At 44.9% G+C, this 18,997-nt stretch overlaps 1 protein-coding gene across 3 annotated transcripts in view; it reads right to left on the reverse strand.

Annotated features, from left to right (window-relative positions):
• Positions 1–16,188: 16,188 nt before the first annotated feature.
• SLC34A2 (solute carrier family 34 member 2) overlaps positions 16,189–18,997 on the reverse strand; it is an 80,231-nt gene continuing 77,422 nt past the window's right edge. For all 3 annotated transcript variants that reach the window (XM_045998050.1, XM_045998045.1, XM_045998049.1), the window contains one exon: positions 16,189–18,665. In XM_045998050.1, the coding sequence (XP_045854006.1) occupies positions 18,039–18,665 (627 nt within the window). In that variant the 3' untranslated portion in view covers positions 16,189–18,038. The remainder of the gene's footprint in view (positions 18,666–18,997) is intronic.

Raw genomic sequence — 18,997 nt, forward strand, 5'->3', positions numbered from 1 at the left:
AGCGAATCTGGTGTGGCACATACATTATAAATGTAGAGTCTTTCCCAACTGCTTTATTTACAATTTCAGGTTCATTGGCTATCTCAAATCAGCAGGAGGTCTTCTATCAGTGGAGCCATTCACTTACAATAACCAAGAAGCAGAAACAGCCCAAATGTCCATTAACAGGATCAACAGATAAGCAATTTGTAGTATAGACATACAATGGAGTATCATTCAGCCACAAAAAGGTTAAAATAAAAATAAAAATACATACTACAATGTGGATGAACCTTGAAAACATTATGCTAAGTATAAAAAAATCAGAAAGAGTCACATATTGTATGATTCCATTTACATGAAATATTCAGAATGGAAAAATCAATAGAGAGAGAGAAGACATAGATGGTTTTAGGGGTTGGGGAAGATATAATGGAGGAACTGCTTAATGGGAAAGGGGTTTGACTTTGGAGTGATGGGAATGTTCTAGAACTAGAGAGAGGTGGGGAGCACACAACATCGTGAATCTGAATGCCACTGAATTGTTTGTTCACTTTAAAATGGCTAATTTTACATGACAGGAATTTCACCTTAATAAATTACTTTTTAAAAAATCATGACAGGACCAAACCCATTCTACCCAGAATTCAAAGCCAGGCTAGCATGCACCCAAACTCATAAGATCCTGGTCCACTACATTGCTTTCTCTGCTCAAAGCCACTCCCTGGCCCAGGCTCTTGAGGGAGACAAAGGGGAGAGAGGAAGTGAGTTGGTTGGTTGGGTAGGAGGGGAGGGGAAGAGCCCCAGGGCAGAGGGAAAGCCCTGCAGGGGTGTGAAACTCTTGCTGGCTGTGATCCCCAACACCACTGACTTTCTAATTGGTCTCAGCCACAGTCTTGATTTCTTTCATGAGACATTAATCCCAAGCACCAGACTGGGACCAGCCTGATGTGGCCTCGCTGTGCTACATTAACCCACTGATTCTAAAGGAGTTCTAAAAAACTGGCCGGGAAAGATGCATGGGAAATCAGAGCCCACTCTCTGTCCTCAGCTTCCACCTCACCACACACCATTCCCACCACATCCCTCAGCGCTGCAAGATAAGCCTCTCTTCGTGCTGGATGTGAGGGTTTCCTGGCAGATGGGTCAGCATCGAGCATGTCCCTGATAGGATAATACCTTATCCTCCAGCCTCCAAAGCCACAATATCCCACTCAGAGGCTCCAGAGTTGCCCAGGTAATCAGTGATCTCAAGCTGGCCAGGGCGTGGAAGGAAGACCTCAGTTAATCAGCAGATGCTTTGATAATATAGGGCCAGGGCCAAGCAAGAGGTGAGAAAGGGGGATCTTTCCCTTGTTGGAAGGTTGAGCTGGGGGTGAGAGAAAGCAGAGACCCACACTTGAATCCTGAAAGGTACCAGCCTATTAGCCAGCCTGTGTCTACTCAGGGTGGAAGGCAGATCTCTGTCCCTGAACGGTCTGGGTGCCTGGGACACCGATGCTCATGTCTTCCCCCAAGAATACCTCCATCACATGATGTCACTGGAACTCTAAACCTACGCTCGCCTCCCCTCTTCCTCTTGCCCCCCTGAGTCTGATGGTGCCTGGAAGGATGCACAAGGCGCTTGCTTGCTGTTTTACCAACAGCCAGAAAGTCTAGCTCTCTGTGTAAAGGACCTCTCCCTTAGAGGGAAACAGCAGATTATAATCCCACTTTGGGAACTAGAGCACACAATTTAAGGAAGCACTTGTATGACCTCGAGAACCAGCGCCTCCTTAAATTTTGTGCCCTTGGTGCCTCTCCTGCCTCACCCCAGCCTCTCCCCTATTGATACTCTGCGTCTCCTGGTTCAGTAATCTTCACACAGAGATCAGATGCGATGACGCTCAGAGGACAGATTTCCACGAACTCATCAGTCCAAGAGGCTGGTGACTAACACCGGAAGGTCGATTTATTCATTTATAGAGCTTGGTTATTTTAGGCAGCCTCTGATTACACAGCAGAGGCAGGGAGGAAGCTATTACAATAATATCAAACCCTCACCAAACTTCTACCACATGCCACGCAGCACAGCAAAATGCCGTCCACTCGGTATCTCATGGAATCCCCGCAAGAACCCTACGAGACAGCCCCTGGCTGTGGGCGATGCTCGAAAGAAGGAGTTATCGAAGACAGCCAGTTTTCCAGCTTTCCAGCTTCCACCACCTGGTGGGGGAATGACGACTCCAGCCTTAGCTCCTCCGGACAGTAGAAGCTGGTATTAGAGACAAGGTGCTCCTTCCTGCGTTATTTGGAAGCCCCAGTGAGTGAATGAAGGGATGGAAGAGTGAGAAACATTTTCACAGATTTATCAGGCAGGCTTGGTGCACACAGCCTTGGAACCTTCCGCTTGGAGCCCCGCTAAACATTCTCTGTCCGTGGGAACATGTGATTTCTCAGCAGGTTTCTCCGTACCCATTATCTCTACCTGAGCCGCCTTATCTCTCTGCAGGCTCCCTGCTCACAGGCCAGCCTGCAGCAGTTCCTCGAAGTTCTAAGGTCCCCTTCTGATCCTGGCCTTTGTTCCCTTTTCTTGGAAAGCACCTCCCTTTTCCCTTCCCCCGCAACGGTCCTCAAACCCTTTCAGGAATCTGGTGACAGTGAAGACAGCTCAGGCTTCCAGGCTATGTTCAGAGATCACCCCCTCTGGGAAGTCTTCCCCCCACCCCCACCCCCCCACTCCCAAGACACTGGGTCCTCCCTCTCACCTCCTCAGAATCAACAGAACTGTGTGCTTATAAGCCTTACAATGCACCGAGCAACACGCTAGGTGCTCTAATTATGAATCTCAGTATTTTCCTGAGTATAGTATTTCCACCCTGGGACACATGAAATGTTTCTGACCCAGATGAACTTTAAAAGTTTGAATAGCTGTGCATTTGCTTTAGTGTTCTTTAGGAAAAAAAAAAAAAGGACTCACACACTAAACCCAAGATGTCACAAACATTGCTGCTTAGGACAAAGCAAAAATGCGTGGCAATGTGAGTGGACGAACCTGGCAGGGAGAGCGAGTGAATGTTTTAAAGAGGGAGGGGCTGATATCCGAGGTTCCGGGAAATCGCATTTAATCCTTACAACAACCTTGTGAAAATGGTATCTTCACGTTGCTGAGGTAGAAGCCGGTGGGTCCCAGAGGTTGAATAACTTGCCTCTGGTCACCACACTCACAAGGAGGGCATAGGGTTGGCTCTCCTTCTGGACTGGTTCCTCCGCCCTAGCAAAGCCCCTGCCTGGACTCTGTCTCCCTCTCTGGATGGTTGGTGGTCCTGGAAAACAAGAGCATGCCTTTATCTGCTGTGCATCTTATGCCCAGGGCATGTCCCGACACAGTAGAATTTACTAAGGTTCTGTGCAAAGAACTGACTGCCCGAGAGCCTGGTGCACGGTTTGCAAGGCACTCACCAGGCATTTTCACTCACTCTGGAGAAAGGTTTTTAATCCCCTTTTCTGCTTCCCAGGGGAAGGCACTGGGGTCAAAGTCTCACCTTCAAGCCAGGAGCATCAAAGAGGGACCAAACTCCCCAGATGCCACAGAGGCCCCGGAGCCGGAGCTGGGAGTCTGGTGGGGCAGGAGTATAGGGTGTAGAGAGAGGACGAAGAGAAAACTGATCAGGTCCTCCTCTGCAGACCCTAGGCAGGGGACCTTTAACCTTGAGCACTTTTCCCTGTTTCCAGCTCAGAGCCCAGGGGGCCAAAGTCACAAGAACATCCTGTCCTCCACAAGCACTGACAGTCACTTGGGACTTAGATAAGATATTAAGAGCTGAAGCCTTGTCCTTGAGCAAGCAGACACTCTGTGGGTCAAATCCAGTTTCCCAACTGACACACTTCATGAGGGTCATTTGCATTTTTCTTTTATTACATTTTCTTACTTGTGGCAATATAATGTAAGTTCTTGGTCAAACAATTGGAAGGAGGGAAAAATAGATAAGTATTTATACTTTTGATATATTCTTATATGTGTCTACATGATTGTAAATATATAATATAAACAGTTCATTTTTTAAAAAAGATTTTATTTATTCATTTGACAGACAGAGATCACAAGTAGGCAGAGAGGCAGGCAGAGAGAGAGAGAGGGAAGCAGGCTCCCTGCTGAGCAGAGAGCCTGAGCGGGGCTCAATCCCAGGACCCTGGGATCATGACCTGAGCCAAAGGCAGAGGCTATAACCCACTGAGCCACCCAGGCTCCCCTAAATATATAATATAAATAAATATTAACATATATAATTATATATAATTTTCTTTATCAATATTTCTGACCACCCAGAAATGACTAACATTTGTGTGTGTAGACAGAAGGAGGAGGAGGAAGAGGACAGGAAGGGTGAGAGGCTGTTCCTGGACAGGGCAAGCTGGGTTTAAAAGGGTCTTTCTTACCTGTTGCCATTCCTTGACTGGGGGCTTCCTCTGTAGACACCTGGGATGGAGTTTGAGGTCCCTGGGCCTTAAGAGAGGGAGATGGGGACAGGGGCTGAGATCTGAGAAGCAGCGGCTGGCTGCCTACCACAGAGGTAGGCCAAGGAGAAAGCCCGACAAGAAGGCATCCCCGGTGATCCAAGATGGCCCGCAGACTAAGTTTCGAGGAAAGCTGTCTTTCCTGCAGTGCCCACTCAATGACATTTTCAAATTTTTAGCAAAGCCCGTGACTTTAAACAGCTAGTCTTGGTGCTTTGGGGACATAAAGGAAAGGGTGAAGTGACATCGAATAAGTAAGTAGCCGTGTATGGACCAGGAGCTCAAGGCAGGAGACAGAAGGCACAGCTTAGTGCGTGAGGAAGGTGACCCATCACCGCCCACAGGGGCAAGCACTCAGACGGAGAGAGAGCCTCAAGAGTTAATCAGAGCAAACCAGTGTTCCTGTTACCCCAGACAGAGGGGGTTAAGTTTTTGGATTTGGTTTTGTTTTGTTTTTTTTTTCCCCCAAATCTTTACTTAAATTCTGGTTAGTTAACGTAGAGTGTAATATTAGTTTCAGGAGTAGGATTTACTGATTCATCGTTTATATGTAACACCAGTGCTCCTCACAGTAGGTTCCCTCGTTCACACCGTTCGCCCATTTAGCCCACTCACCTCCTCACCAGCAACCCTCAGAAGGGGAGTTGTTGTTTTTGTTTGTTTTGTTTTGTTTTAAGATTTTATTTATTTAGAGCACCTCCGTGCCTCAGCCAGTTAAGTGTCTGTTTTCCACTCAGGTCATGATCCCAGGATCCTGGAATAGAGCCCCATGTTGGGCACCTGCTCAACAGGGAGACTGCTTCTCTCTCTGCCTCTCCCCCCACTTGTGGGGGCTCTCTCATAAATAAATAAGTAAAATCTTTTTTTTAAAAGGTTTTACTTATTTATTTGGGTGGGGGAGCAGAGGAAGCCGGAGAAGCAGACTTTTTTTTTAAGATTTTGTTTATTTGACAGACAGAGATCACAAGTAGGCAGAGAGGCAGCTAGAGAGAGAGGAGGAAGCAGGCTCCCTGCTGAGCAGAGAGCCTGACGCAGGGCTTGATCCCAGGACTCTGGGATCATGACCTGAGCCGAAGGCAGAGGCTAAACCCGCTGAGCCACCCAGGCGTCCTGAAAAGGTAGACGTTTTAACTAACTTAGCCACACAGGCACCTCCAAAGGGTGAGTTTTAAAGGAAATGTCTGGGGACACCTGGATGACTCGGTCCCTTAGGCGTCAGACTCTTGGTTTTGGCTCAGGTTGTCCTCTCTGGGTCCTAAGATGGAGTCCTGCCTCCTGCTCTGTGCTCAGCTGGGAGTCCACTTGGGATTCTCTCTCTCTCCCTCTTCCTCCTCCTCTGCTCCTCCCCCTCTTATTCCCCCCTTCCCTTTGTCCCTTCCCCTCCTCTCCTCAGACTCTTGCTCTCTCTTGCTCTCTCTCAAAAATAAATGAATATGTTTAAAAAAGAAATAAATAAAGGAAATGTCTGGAGAATATAGACACTTTTGTATGCACACAGACACAATCTCTTTTTCCCCCCTCTCCAGGTTGATGCCAGGAAACCAGAAGTAAACAATAAAGTTGGCCAGAAAAGACTCCTGCTCACCCTGGACTGGGACCATGTGTCCCTGAGAAAAGCTGGACCTAGGGCCCCAAGCCCACTGTCAGGCTGTCTGGGACTGAGGACTTTAACCAGTTGCAGAAACCCTATCGCACTCCATGCTTGGCTTCTGCTGTCTTTTGTAGCCTCTGGTTGCTGGCAAATTGCTGCTTGACTCACTGAGGAATTTGGACTGCAATGTTCTAAGAGATTGTCACCTTCATCTCTGGATGCACAGAGACGTAGTCCAGGAAGCAGGATTTCCTAAGAAGTCCTCGGCACCAGGGGCGGAGGGATGTGCACCTTGGTTTCAAGCCATTCCCTTTCCCAAGGACCCTCACCTGCCACTGCCAACTCACACCAGCTCCTCCTCCATCTCTCGCTCCCTAGAGAGTCTTTTGTGGTTGTTACAGATCTCTTCCTGATTGTAAACTTTAGCTTATGCTAAATTGAAGGTGTAGGAAAGTATTGAAAAAGTTGCTCACTGTCTCCACTAAAATGTTGCAAAGATCAGATTATATATATAATTTTGATTCCTTCCCTTTTCACATTTCTTCCGGAGAGGTTTGTTCCTGGAGGACGAACAGCATTGGTACGATGTAGTGGGGTTTTTTTTTTCCCCCTTGCATTATTTAGGAACAGCTTTAATTTCTGGAATAATGGTAAATTGTTGTGGTGACACCTGAATCTTTGTCTTGTTCCTGATTTTTAATAGGGATGACTTTGCTGTGTCACTTTTTGTTGTTGTTGTTGTTGTTTTTAAAGATTTACTTTTTTAAAAGATTTACATGCAGGGAAGAGCATGCAGGGAGGGAGGGGCAGAAGGAGAGCATCTCAGGCAGACTCCCCACTGAGCACAGTGCCCAACCTTGGGCTCAAGCTCATGACCTTGAGATCATGACCTAGGCCAAAATCAAGAGTCAAACACTTAAGCTTAATGGACTGAGCCCCTGACGCACCCCTGCTGTGCCCCTTTTAATTATGATTTTTTTTTAAGATTTTATTTATTTATTTGACAGACAGAGATCACAAGTAGGCAGAGAGGTAGGCAGAGAGAAAGGGGGAAGCAGGCTCCCCACCCAGCAGAGAGCCCGATTACAGGACCCTGAGATCATGACCTGAGCGGAAGGCAGAGGCTTTAACCCACTGAGCCACCCAGGTGCCCTATGATATTGATTCTTATTTATACCTGTTAGATTTTGGGCATTGAGACAGAGGTTTTTTACCAAGAAAAAGAAAGTATATTTCTAAAATCAAAGTTCACTATTTAAAAATACATTAAAAATAATTAAAAATTAAAATAAATGAGAAATGGATATTAAAATTTATCAAATTTTTCAAAAATATCTGTCCAGAGGACAGATATTGATGGTTTTATGAGAAGATTTTTCATATTAAACTATCCTTATATGTCTAATATAACATCACTTGGCATTTCACACACTACAGGGCTTTTTGCTGGAATTTTATTTAAAATTTTTGTTTTGCTATACATAAATGAACATCATCTATACTTTTTATTTTAACTTTGTTCTGAATTAGCCTCATAAACTGAATTGTGATGCAATCCATTGTTTTCCCTGTCCCTCGTCCAAGAACAAGTTCTTTATCATGAGAATTATCTACTCATTCAATGTCTTTTTAAGAGTTTTCTCTTGTAATCACTTAGCCCATCATCTTTTGTGAAGGCAATCAACTTCTCTTTCATGGTTATTGCTTTGTTTAGATTATCATCCATTTCTTTTTCTTTTTTTTTAAGATTTTATTTATTTCTTTGACGGAGAGTTAGAGAGAGAGCACAAGTAGACAGAGCAGAAGGCAGAGGAAGAGGGGGAAGCAGGCTCTCTGCTCAGCAGAGAGCCTAATGTGGGGCTTGATCCCAGGACTCTGGGATCATGACCTGAGCTGAAGGCAAATGCCCAACCCACTGAGCTACCCAGGCACCCCTATTAGCCATGTCTTGATCCAAGTTTGGTACTTCACATTTTACTGGAGAATCATAGCTTTTATATGGATTTTCAAGTGTGTTGCTGAGTTTTACATAATTTAAAAAATTTCTGTGCCTATAATTTTCACTACTCAGTACAGTGTAGAGATTTAAAATGGCAGGACCATGGGACACATCAGTGGTACAGTTGGTTAAGTGTCTGACTCTTCTTTTCGGTCAGGTCATGATCTCAGATCATGGATCCAGCCCAGGATTGGGCATGGAGCCTGCTTAAGATTCTCTCTCCCTCTGCCTCTGCCCCTTCCCCCTCTGCTCCTACATTCTGTCTCTCTCTCTCCCTAAAAAAGAAAAAATTAAATTAAATTAAATTAAAAATGACCAGATGTCGGGTTCAGAGGGCCTGGATTCAAACCTCCATTTTCTTACTTCCTCTTATGATAAGATTAGATAGTTACTGTCTTCTGAAATGCAAAAATGAAAAATAAATATAATAGGATTTTGTACTTCATAAGGATGCTAGGAGGGGAAGGAGGGTAGGCAGAGTGCTTAGCACAATGCCTAGAACATGGAAATATTCAGTAAATGTAGGCTGTTTTTATGTACCTAATATTGGGTATTTGCATTTTTCCCACATTTTCCCTTTATTATTATTATTATTATTTTAAAGATTTTGTTTATTTATTTGACAGGTAGAGATCACAAGTAGGCAGAGAGAGGCAGGCAGAGAGAGAGAGGAAGAAGCAGGCTCCCCACTGAGCAGAGAGCCCCATGCAGGGCTTGATCCCAGGACCCTGAGATCATGACCCGAGCCAAAGGCAGAGGCTTTAACCCACTGAGCCACCCAGGTGCCCCTCCTTTATTATATAAGCAAAACATGACCTATTTTGTTTTCATTTTTGTTTTTTATCTAAGACTGTCTACTTCTACAAAATTACTAGTGTATTTTTTTTTCTGTTTTACTTTTGTCTTTCCTTTCTCTGGATTTCCTTCAGACTACTTTGCTTTCTAACTTTTGGAGCTTACTGCTTAATTCTGTTACTTTCCTTCTTGCTTATTTAATGGTGAAAGCATTTGCTGCTTTGAATTTGCTTCTCATTACAGCTTTGTCAGGCCCTACAGCATTGCTATGCAGTATGCTAATTACTGTTATATTTGAAATATCCAACAGTTACATTTTGGTTTCATTCTTGACAGAAGAGGTTTTTAGGAGAGAATCCCTAGATTTTCATTTGAGTCTTTTTGTTGATTATAGTTATGTTATTAATATTGGTTAGAGGATGCTCTGAATAATTCATGCTTTGGGGAATTTACTGAAATTTTCTTTGTTGAGTAATATATAATCAGTATCAAAGTGATCTATAAGTCCTAGAGAGTGTTATGTTTATAAGAAAAGGGAATACGATATTTATCTATTAAATTGACTTTTTTGATTACATCATTCAGACTTTCTTTCTATCCCAATGCCATCTGTATATACTATAGACAATATATGATTGAAAATTTTCTAGTAGCCATGTTGAAAAGTAAAAAGAAATAGGTGAAATTAATTTTAATTAGCATATTTATATAACACCCTATATCCAAAATATTATCATTTCAATGTGTAGTCAATATAAAATATACTAATGAGGGTGCCTGGGTGGCTCAGAGGGTCAAGACTCTGCCTTCAGCTCAGGTCATAGTCTCAGAGTCCTGGGATTGGGCCCCACATCGGGCTCTCTGCTCAGCAGGGAGCCTGCTTCCCCCTCTCTCTCTGCCTGCCTCTCTGCCTACTTGTGATCACTCTCTGTCAAATACATAAAATCTTAAAAAAATAATAAAAAAATAAAATAAAATATACTAATGAAATGTTTTACATTTTTGTCTACTATTAACGTGTCTTTTACATTTATAGCACTTCTAGATTGAGATACTAAATTGTCATCAGGAATCCTTGATCTATATTTAGATTCCATAAAATCTACAGTTGAAAAGGTAAATTCACATGCATTTGTTGTTCTCAGTAGTCTTAAAAATTTGTCAATACTGAATCAAGTATCCTTTTTAAGAATTATATTAAAATTAAATACAATTTAAAATTCAATTTCCCAGTCCCACCAGCCACATTTCAAGTGCTCAGCAGCCGCGTGTGGCTACTCTCTGATGAACTGGGCAGCACAGCTATCCTTACTTACTTTTGCCTGCTAGATCTGCCAAATAAAGCTGTACTAAAATGCCCAACTACTTTTTGAGGAATTGTTAATGGTATTTACATGTGATAATGGTATTTGCATATTTTTTGGATTTTTAATTGAGGTGTAATTGACATATAACATTATATTCGTTTCAGGTGTGCAACTTCCTGATTCGTTAATGTACATATTGTGAAATGATCATCATATGTCTGTGAACACTGTTCCCCCGTGTTTTTTAAAACATTCCTATCTTTTACAAATACATGTTGAAATATTTATGAATAAAATTATGTGATCTTTGAAAAGGGTTTCACACCAACATAGGAAAGGAGAAAATAGGCTTGAGTATAAGTGAAAAAACAATGACTCCGAATTGATAATTACTGAAACTTAGGTCCACAGGTACATAGGAATTCATGAGATTTTTCAGTTTGCTTTTTTTATATATTTGAAATTTTTCATAATACAAAGATAAAATTTTTAAAAAATTAGATGAAATTTTTTCATTTATGAATTCTGTCAAAATTTCCAGTACAGGGGCATCTGGGTGGTTCAGTCGGTTAAATGTGGACTTTTGATCTCGGCTCGGGGCATGATCTTGGGGTTGAGGGATAGAGCCTCAGGTTGGGCTCCCCACTCAGTGCGGACTCTGCTTAAGATTCTCTCTCTCCTCCTTTCTCTACCCTCCCTTGCTTATACACCCCCTCAGTGAATAAATGAAATCTTAAAAAAAAATTTTTCCTGTACAAGGATGCGTGGGTGGTGCATCTGATCCTTGGTTTCTGCTCAGGCCATGATCTCAGCCCTGAGTCGGGCTCCATACATTACAGTCTGTTTACGATTCTCTCTTCCTCTCCCTTTGCCCCTCCAGCTTGTGCTCTCACTCTCTCAAATGAATAAATAAATCTTTAAAAAAAAATCTCCAGCACATTGCTTTATGTATTTCAATACTAGGTTATTTTGTTATTTTTATAATCTTAATGGAAAAATTAAATAAATATAATTACTTACATATAATCAGAATGCAACCTTATTTTTTCCTGCTGATCTCTAAATCTTCTTCAATGGGAATTTCTTGCCTTCCTCATAAAAACTCACAATTTTTCCAGTCACTTCTAGTGATGTTAGGATTACTTTAAGTCACAAATTTAGTGTGGTGGTTAAAGGTGGCTACAGATTCTCTGCTGTTCTTCCTATGGAATGCTGGGGTCCACTCCTCTCCCCTCGAGTTGGGACTGTGCTTGCTTTGACCAATGGAATGTGGCAGAAGCGATCTTGTATAACTTCTGAAGCAAGGCCTTCAGAGCCTCACAGCTTCTTTTCCACTCTTGGTATACTCCCTTCTTTAATTCAGTCACCATGTTCTGTAAAGCCTAAGCTGCATGGAGAGACCACATGAAAGAGAATCAAGGCACCTGGTTGACAGCCCTGGCTGAGCTCCCTGCCAGCAGCTATGTGAGTGAGCCATCTTGGACAACATTCAACTGGCCAACAGAGTGCAGTTGTTTCTCAAACACAGCCTTTTTCTCCGCTACCACCAGCCCCTTTTCCTCAGATACAAGTTGGGTAACACCATCTCATGTCCTCAGTTGCTGCAGAGCACTCCAACCTCACCCTCTGAGGGTTCCATGAAGCCACCTCCCTAGACTTGAGTAAGGAAGGAAGCATGGCCATCTTGGATTGGTGCTGAGACAGAAAGATGTGAAGTGGTGGGGAAAGGGAGGTAATAGTCACAGCCAGCATTCCGTACCATCGGCCTGGTCCACTACTGGCTGCATCTGCTCCTGCCTAAACTTCCTGCTCTGTCAAAAAAAAAGATGTCTTCTTTCCACCACATCTAGATTCTTAGTATCTCCTTTTTTTCTTGAGAAGCAAAAAGTGAAAGTGATGGTAAGAAGAAGGAAGGAAAAAGATTCCCTTACTGTTTCCGGCCAGAATGGTGGGGGCCAGAGGTAAGATCAAGGCAAGGGATGCAAACAGTTCCCTGAGTAAATCTTCCTTCTTGGCTACTTGGAACTGAAACTTCAGGGGGAAGAAAGATGAGAGTTTTCTCCCTCCACCAGCAAGTCTCAAGGTTCTCATCTGGTTCTGAAGTGATGTTTGGTGAGACTATGGTGCTCTTTTCAACTCTGTCCTGAATGTTTGGGGAGTGACTTGCTTGCTTTGATTTGTGATGTGTCCCACACATACTTCACTGGTGGTAAGGAGGAAAAACCAAGGCACCTGTGAGGACAAAGGAGTTGGATTTGGGAGGTTGATACAGGAAGTGACGGATATTCAGCACACGTCTGTCACGTTAGATAATCTTGAGTTCCATACTCTTGATTCCTTATTCTTGGACTGTCCCACCTCCTTTCTTCTAAGCTTCTTCTTCCAGAATGCCTTGACACTTCAACTCTGATACATTTAGAACCTGCCCTATAATAATGGAGGTCAGTGAATAACAAGGCAGCATGATTCACCAGGTAGGACATTGGGCTCTATTTGAATCCTATCATCTGGGACCATCTGTTTTCTGAATCTCCTTCATTAAATGGGAATAAGTAACTCCTGTCTCTTTAAGGCTCTAGTGCCAGTCCATGAGGTGCTGCATGGAAAACAGCTACCTAGGGCTCTCAAGTGCTGTTGCTTGTAGAAGATGGCTTCCCAAGCCTATCTGTGGTGTTAGCAGGGGTCCTCAAGTGCTCTGGAACATCCACAACAGTCACAGTGGGGGCCTTCCAGTTATCTGATGGGTAAGCCTGGGGGAATATGGAGCATGCTCAGCTTTGGAATGCTCAGTGTCCCATTTATTTCAGTCAGCTGTGGTAGGTCTCTCAGGGCTCTACCCCATGGGGGAGGTCTGCAGCATTCACCTCTGCCTGTGACTGGCAAAGTAAATTGGTTCACTCAACAGTGGAATGTTAAGAAGCTTTCTTCCACCCCTGAAGACATATAAGCCACATGTTACAATCATCCCCCTTAGTAATAAAACAGATATTTTCATTTCTATCCGTCCATCTTCTATGTCTTATTTTTCATTGATTCCAAATTATGGAAGAGAAGAAAGAGCTGTTATTTACTGACTCCCTAGGACCCCAGTAAAGCCTTCTCTAGAAGGTAGGACCACTACCTCAACCCCAGAAGCAGATCCCAGATCCCGTATGGATCCTATGTAACCACACTGAGCCAAACATGAAGGAACAATTTTACTAACTGACAGCATAATTCACACTCTACTCACAGGCCTTCCATTAGCCAGTACCTGAGGATGATGTTTTTCTGCTAATATCACACACCAAGGACGTTAAGCTGAAACTAAAAGTAAAACATCATGCTGGACCTGTAGATCTGCTCCAACCACTCCAGGTGAGGGGAGCTTTATTCTCTTGAGGAACTAAGCCCAAGAAGCCATGACAGGCAGGACAGGTGATAAGAAACATTTTGACTGAAGTAAAATTCTGTGCTTTGAACACTTGGTTCCATATCAGTTATCTAATGCTGTGTAACAAACAACCTCAGAACTTCATGCCTTAGAAATGGCTACCATTTTATTAGCTTATAAGTTGCTCAGCAATTCGGGATGGGCTTTTTGTGCTGGGGGGGTAGGGTGCGGTGGGTGGATAAACTTCCACACATGACTGGGCTCAAAAATTTCATTTCTTTTGTAAACACTCTCAGGTAATGCAACCAAACTGGAGAGCAAAATAAAATAGGAACTCAAAAAAACACGGTATCCATCATAGCAGAGTGGCAAAGCCCAAGATGATGGACAGCTGCTCAGAAGGCAGACACAACATGAGTCTGTATGGGATTAAGAGGATAAGGGTTTAAAAAACAAAAGAAAAAAAAATGAAAGAAAAGAAAGAAACCAAAAGGTTGTCAGACATTTTGTGGAGCAATTAGAGAAAAAAATATTTATAGGTATATGACAACACTGACAATAATATGATAACATTATTAAATAATGTTCTGCATCAACGTAATAATTTAAATCATATTAATCATAATGATATAAATATTGACTACTGATTTAGGAAATTGGTGGCAGTGGGGAGATGTGTCAGATAAACCTCATTTACCAAAAATCAGGTGAATAGATGCATAAGGATAACCCAGGACAGTCATATGATGATTATGGAGCACAATACCAGAAGACAGCAGCCCAAGGGTTGGAAAGGTTGCTTCTGGAAAACAGACAGTAGTATGAGGAGGGATGGGGCAAATGACAACAGCAACTTGTAAACTCTATTATAAACTATTAGATATTCAGCCTTGACAAAAATAATGTCAAAACCTTTTTAAAACAATGCCTACCTCTGCATCATAGGTTGGGATTAGAGTGAGCCTCCCCTCAGAGGACAGTTTCCAAATTGCTAAATGCCTTTTTGCATCCTGTCTCCTGGCTGGTTCTTACCCCAACCCTCCAATTGTCCAAGTCCATTTGGAAGTGAATCACAAGACGCTCATCCACGTTGTCCTGATAATGAATCCGAGGTCAGTCTGGCCACTGGGTCTTGGGTTGATAGCTCTTCTGACTTGCCATTTCACCATGGAAATATGTAAGGAAGAAAAATGCACACAAGCAACGACAGGTACATCCAGTACTTGGCATGTCAGGTGTCCTATGGCTTGAGGCATGACTGTATACCAAACAGAGTAAACCAACCCTGGGCTGAATGGTTAGATTTATTACCTAGTTTTCATTATCTTAAAGAGCCATGCACTGCTGTCCTGTAGTTCAGATGAGGAAATTGACATTGAGGAAGGTTAACTATTATGCTAGTAAATGACATAACCAGGAGTGGGACCCAGCTCTCCAAGCAATCCCAACTCAGAGCTTATGACCACCCTACAGTGCCAACTCAGCCCTCTGCACCTGCTTCCACTGTTCTAGAGAGGTGCTACTGATGTATCGTCATTCTACACACATTTATTTCAGTCAACTCTTCCCTAACATTGAGTGGCGGGGGCGGGGGGTGGGGCTTGGCCATCTTCCTGAGCTTGCAGTCTCACAGGACCTCACATGGAGAGGGACCTCATCCTTGGCTCAAATGCTCTGCCATCCACATCCTGAAAATCCGAATCTTTTAACTTAGGCTTGTCAGTGAAGTCCAATGGGACAACGAAGCATGTGTGGGAGCATAATGGGCAATCCGTGTGCCCACAGTCCCTTGCCACCCCACTCATACAGCCCATTGGCAATGCCCCGAGCACAAAATTCAAGTAGATCCAAAACGAGCCTCAGTGTAGCAAGACTCAAAGCCAAGTACAAGTGTTAAGTCTGCAACTGAGTATCCCGGGATACTGACAGTCACAGGACACACTTCCCATTCAAACCAGCACCTTCCTAAAGCACCACAAGAGAAATGACTGAGGAACCCTATCTTACCCCTTTTCACTCGTGTTCCTCTCTGTTAGCCACTCATCTAGGCTGGAATGATGACATAGAAGGAAAGGTCAGCCCCTGGTGCTTCTTTTCATTGTCCTTACTCATCAGTAAGGTAGGATATGGATGGACACGCACACGTCAAAAGGAGAAATAAAAATGGAGTTTTATGCAGCATTCCTGCTGTTCTGGCAGGAACAAGATACACATACGAGCTACAAAAGGAGTTGTGTGATTTTAGCAATCCCATGTGTGAGTTGGAAGCTCTCATGTTTACATTTAAAATGGACATTGCATAATATAAAAATGAACCATAACACATATGCTAATAATTTAAATTTTAATCTAAGAGTAGCACTACCCAACAACACTTTAAAAGCCCTAAGTCAAGAGAGAGATCACTGAAGAAAGGAGAGCTTTTAAATTTAGTACCTATAATGGCACTTTCCCTCTGCTTCTAAACCAGGGGCCCCACAAATGACACAGCTGACCCCGGTGATGGAGAGGTAGGTCGTGATATTGAAGAGACCTCATGTTTTTAGGAAACAGACCCAGGAAGCCCCTATTTCTCTGGAATGGAAAGCAATACAGTCCTTTGGATTTGATTGTCTTTTTTTATTTCTCCTTTCCCACAACCAGTAAAAAAAAAAAAAAAAAAAAATACAATCAACACGGGTACAAGGATCCAAGGATCCAATTTAAAAAAAAAAAAAAATCAGTGTGCAAACAAACAGGGCCACAGCCCTGCCCAGGCTTAACATACATATTTACAGGGTGTGTGGCCCTGGGTGCAGCTACAGAGGCACATTGAAAAGGCGGCATTAAGAAATATACAAAGGTGCTTTATTTCTATTTCATAGTAGAACCCGGCCTCATTTCCAAATGAGAGCACTACAAAACACAAATCACGCTACTACTTACCATATAACTTATGAAAAATGCTGTACAGATGTGCGACTATAAATATACGAGTATAAATGGCTCTGTTTGGGAACTGGTATCTACAGGAGTTAAGGGTTAGAGGGCGGCTCAGTTTGGCATCCCAACCTGCTAAGTTGACACATAAGCTAGGATGGGGGAGAATGGGGTCTTGGGAGTGAGGCTGCACTGAACTCCCTTCCCCAGACCCCTCTGAAGCTCCCTCCCTTTCCCGGGAGCAGACTGGGAGTGTTCAGCATGAGAAGCAGTGGAGGGAGTAGGTATAAAGACGGCAGGCCACTCTCGAAGTCACAGAGAAGGCATCGGGAGCAAGGAGGAGCACAGCCCTAGGACCCACAGCCACACACAGACCCCTAATGCTACTTGATGATCCCCGTTCTGGGGGCTGTCTGCCCTTTGAGAAAAGGTTGGATCTCCACAGGCATGAAGAGAAGGCGGGAAATTGGAGCTTGCCTATCTATGGGAACGCGAGAGAATGTTTGGAAGAGTTTCTGGCTTGGATGGATGAATGAATGGAAGCTGCCCACCAAAAAGTCGACCCAGACATCGATCTTGCACAGGGAGTGAGCAGGCAGGCAGAAGCTACAATTGTCCCATGTCTTTCCTGGGATTCAAGGTGGCAGCAGTGGAGGGGATCAGAGGGGCTTTGGATCTTATTCCAAAAGACTCAACAAGGGCGACTTTATCTGATCAAGAGGGTAGCACTGGGTTCTAGCCATGATGGTCAATTTGGCTTTTAGAGTAGCCAAGTCAAGAAGAGCCCTAGGCTCTTGTACCAGATAAACCATCTCTACCCCAGTGCTCTCCAATCCCTAGCTCTCATCCTCCCAACTGCCCAGATCAGGACTTGGACCATTCAGTTCTCAGAAAGATGGAGTCAACAGGGGAGCCAAAGTGCACCCTGAACTTCTTGGTAGCTCAGATGCAGCTCCTGCCCTAAAAACTTGGGCAAGGACACTGTCTAGGTGAAGACACCCAACAAGGGACTTGGGGAGCTCTGGCAAAGGGTAAAGGCCCACCCTGTGGTCCTTACCAAGTCTCCACACAATTACACTATTCCCATACCCTCCCCACCCAAGGGGTCTGGTCTGGGGCAAGACTCCTGGGTGCAACTGCTCTTGGCTGAAGCAAATCTTTGGTAAATCAGAGAGATGGCAGAGTGTTCTCACCATCACATACGCACGTTAACATGTGCATCTTGGAGAACCTTCCATAAAACCCTCCCTCGGGGTTTTTTTTTTTTTTTTTGAGGACTGCTGGAGTCTGAAAACAGGTCCTGTGGAGCCAGCCAGCTGGGCAGAGCTGGGCAGTGTGATCATCTCCAGCCATTCTCTGTTCCAGTCTTTCAGGATTACTGGGCACGTCTTGCAGGCGGAAGCTCGGGAAGTCCGCGCCGAGATGGAGCCACTGTGCAGGCTACCAGGCCAAGGACCATGAAAGCGGGGGGCTGATGTGAACAGCTTTCTGAGGAGGAACGGCTCCCCACCAGGCAGAGGAGGGCACGTGGAGACCAGTGGGTTGGGGGGGGCGCCCCCTCCCGCCTCCAGGCCACCCCTACAAGGCGGTGCTGCTAGCGGTGCTTCTGGTGCCCTCCGCCTCCCCCTGAGCCTGCGGGGGCCCATCCGGGGCCTCCCGGCTCATGGCCACGTTGTCAAAGGCCTCGGGGGCCTTGATGGGCAGCTCAGGCTCCTCCTCGAGGTTCTGGCAGCAGCCACTGCAGCGGCAGCACGGCGGACAGCCGCACAGCAGGCAGCATGTACGGCAGCAGAGCCGGCAGCAGAGGCAGCAGCGGTTCTGGCAGCAGCCGGCGAACAGTGAGATCAGGTCGTCCCAGGGCTTCAGCGAGTGCATCCACAGTGGCAGGAAGTTCCAATTCTGCAGCTTTCCGGGCAGGATGCGTGGGCAGCGCGACTGCAGGAGATTGAGGACCACCACCAGGAGGATCACGAAGATGATCGGCACGCCCACGCCCACCAGCACCGGCCAGCCAGCCAGCGAGAGGCCGAACACCGCCAGCGGGGTCAGGAAGAAGAAGATGATCAGGTAGACGATGGCAAACCAGCGGTACTTGGCGGAGACAATGCCCAGGCCCTTGGCCAGGCGGATGGGCAGGCGGGTGAAGGGGATCGGGTACCATAGCAGGATGCCCGAGATGTTGAAGAAAAAGTGGCAGAGGGCGATCTACAACACAAGAGAGGGGACAGATGAGAGGGTCTGGTGCTTGGGGGACTCAGGGTGATGGAAGGATGGTCTACTGGTCTACAAGGCGTCACTGTATCTAGCAATGGCCTCTGCAGTGAGCAGAGGCAGGGGTCTTCCTGGTCTTCAGAGCACAGTTCAGAAATGGGCCTGATGAGGAGGAAGGGAGGCTCTCTGCCCAAGTAGCCTGGCTCCAGAGGCCACACTCTGCTCCTTCCCCATGTGCCCATTAGGTGCCAGGCATCACACGAGGAGTTTGGGACCAGTCTGTCCGATACATAAAGCACTAGCTGTGTGTGGCTGCTGAGCCCATG

This window comes from Meles meles, chromosome 2 (genome assembly GCF_922984935.1).
Source record: "Meles meles chromosome 2, mMelMel3.1 paternal haplotype, whole genome shotgun sequence".
In the NCBI taxonomy this organism is placed as follows: Eukaryota; Metazoa; Chordata; class Mammalia; order Carnivora; family Mustelidae; genus Meles; species Meles meles.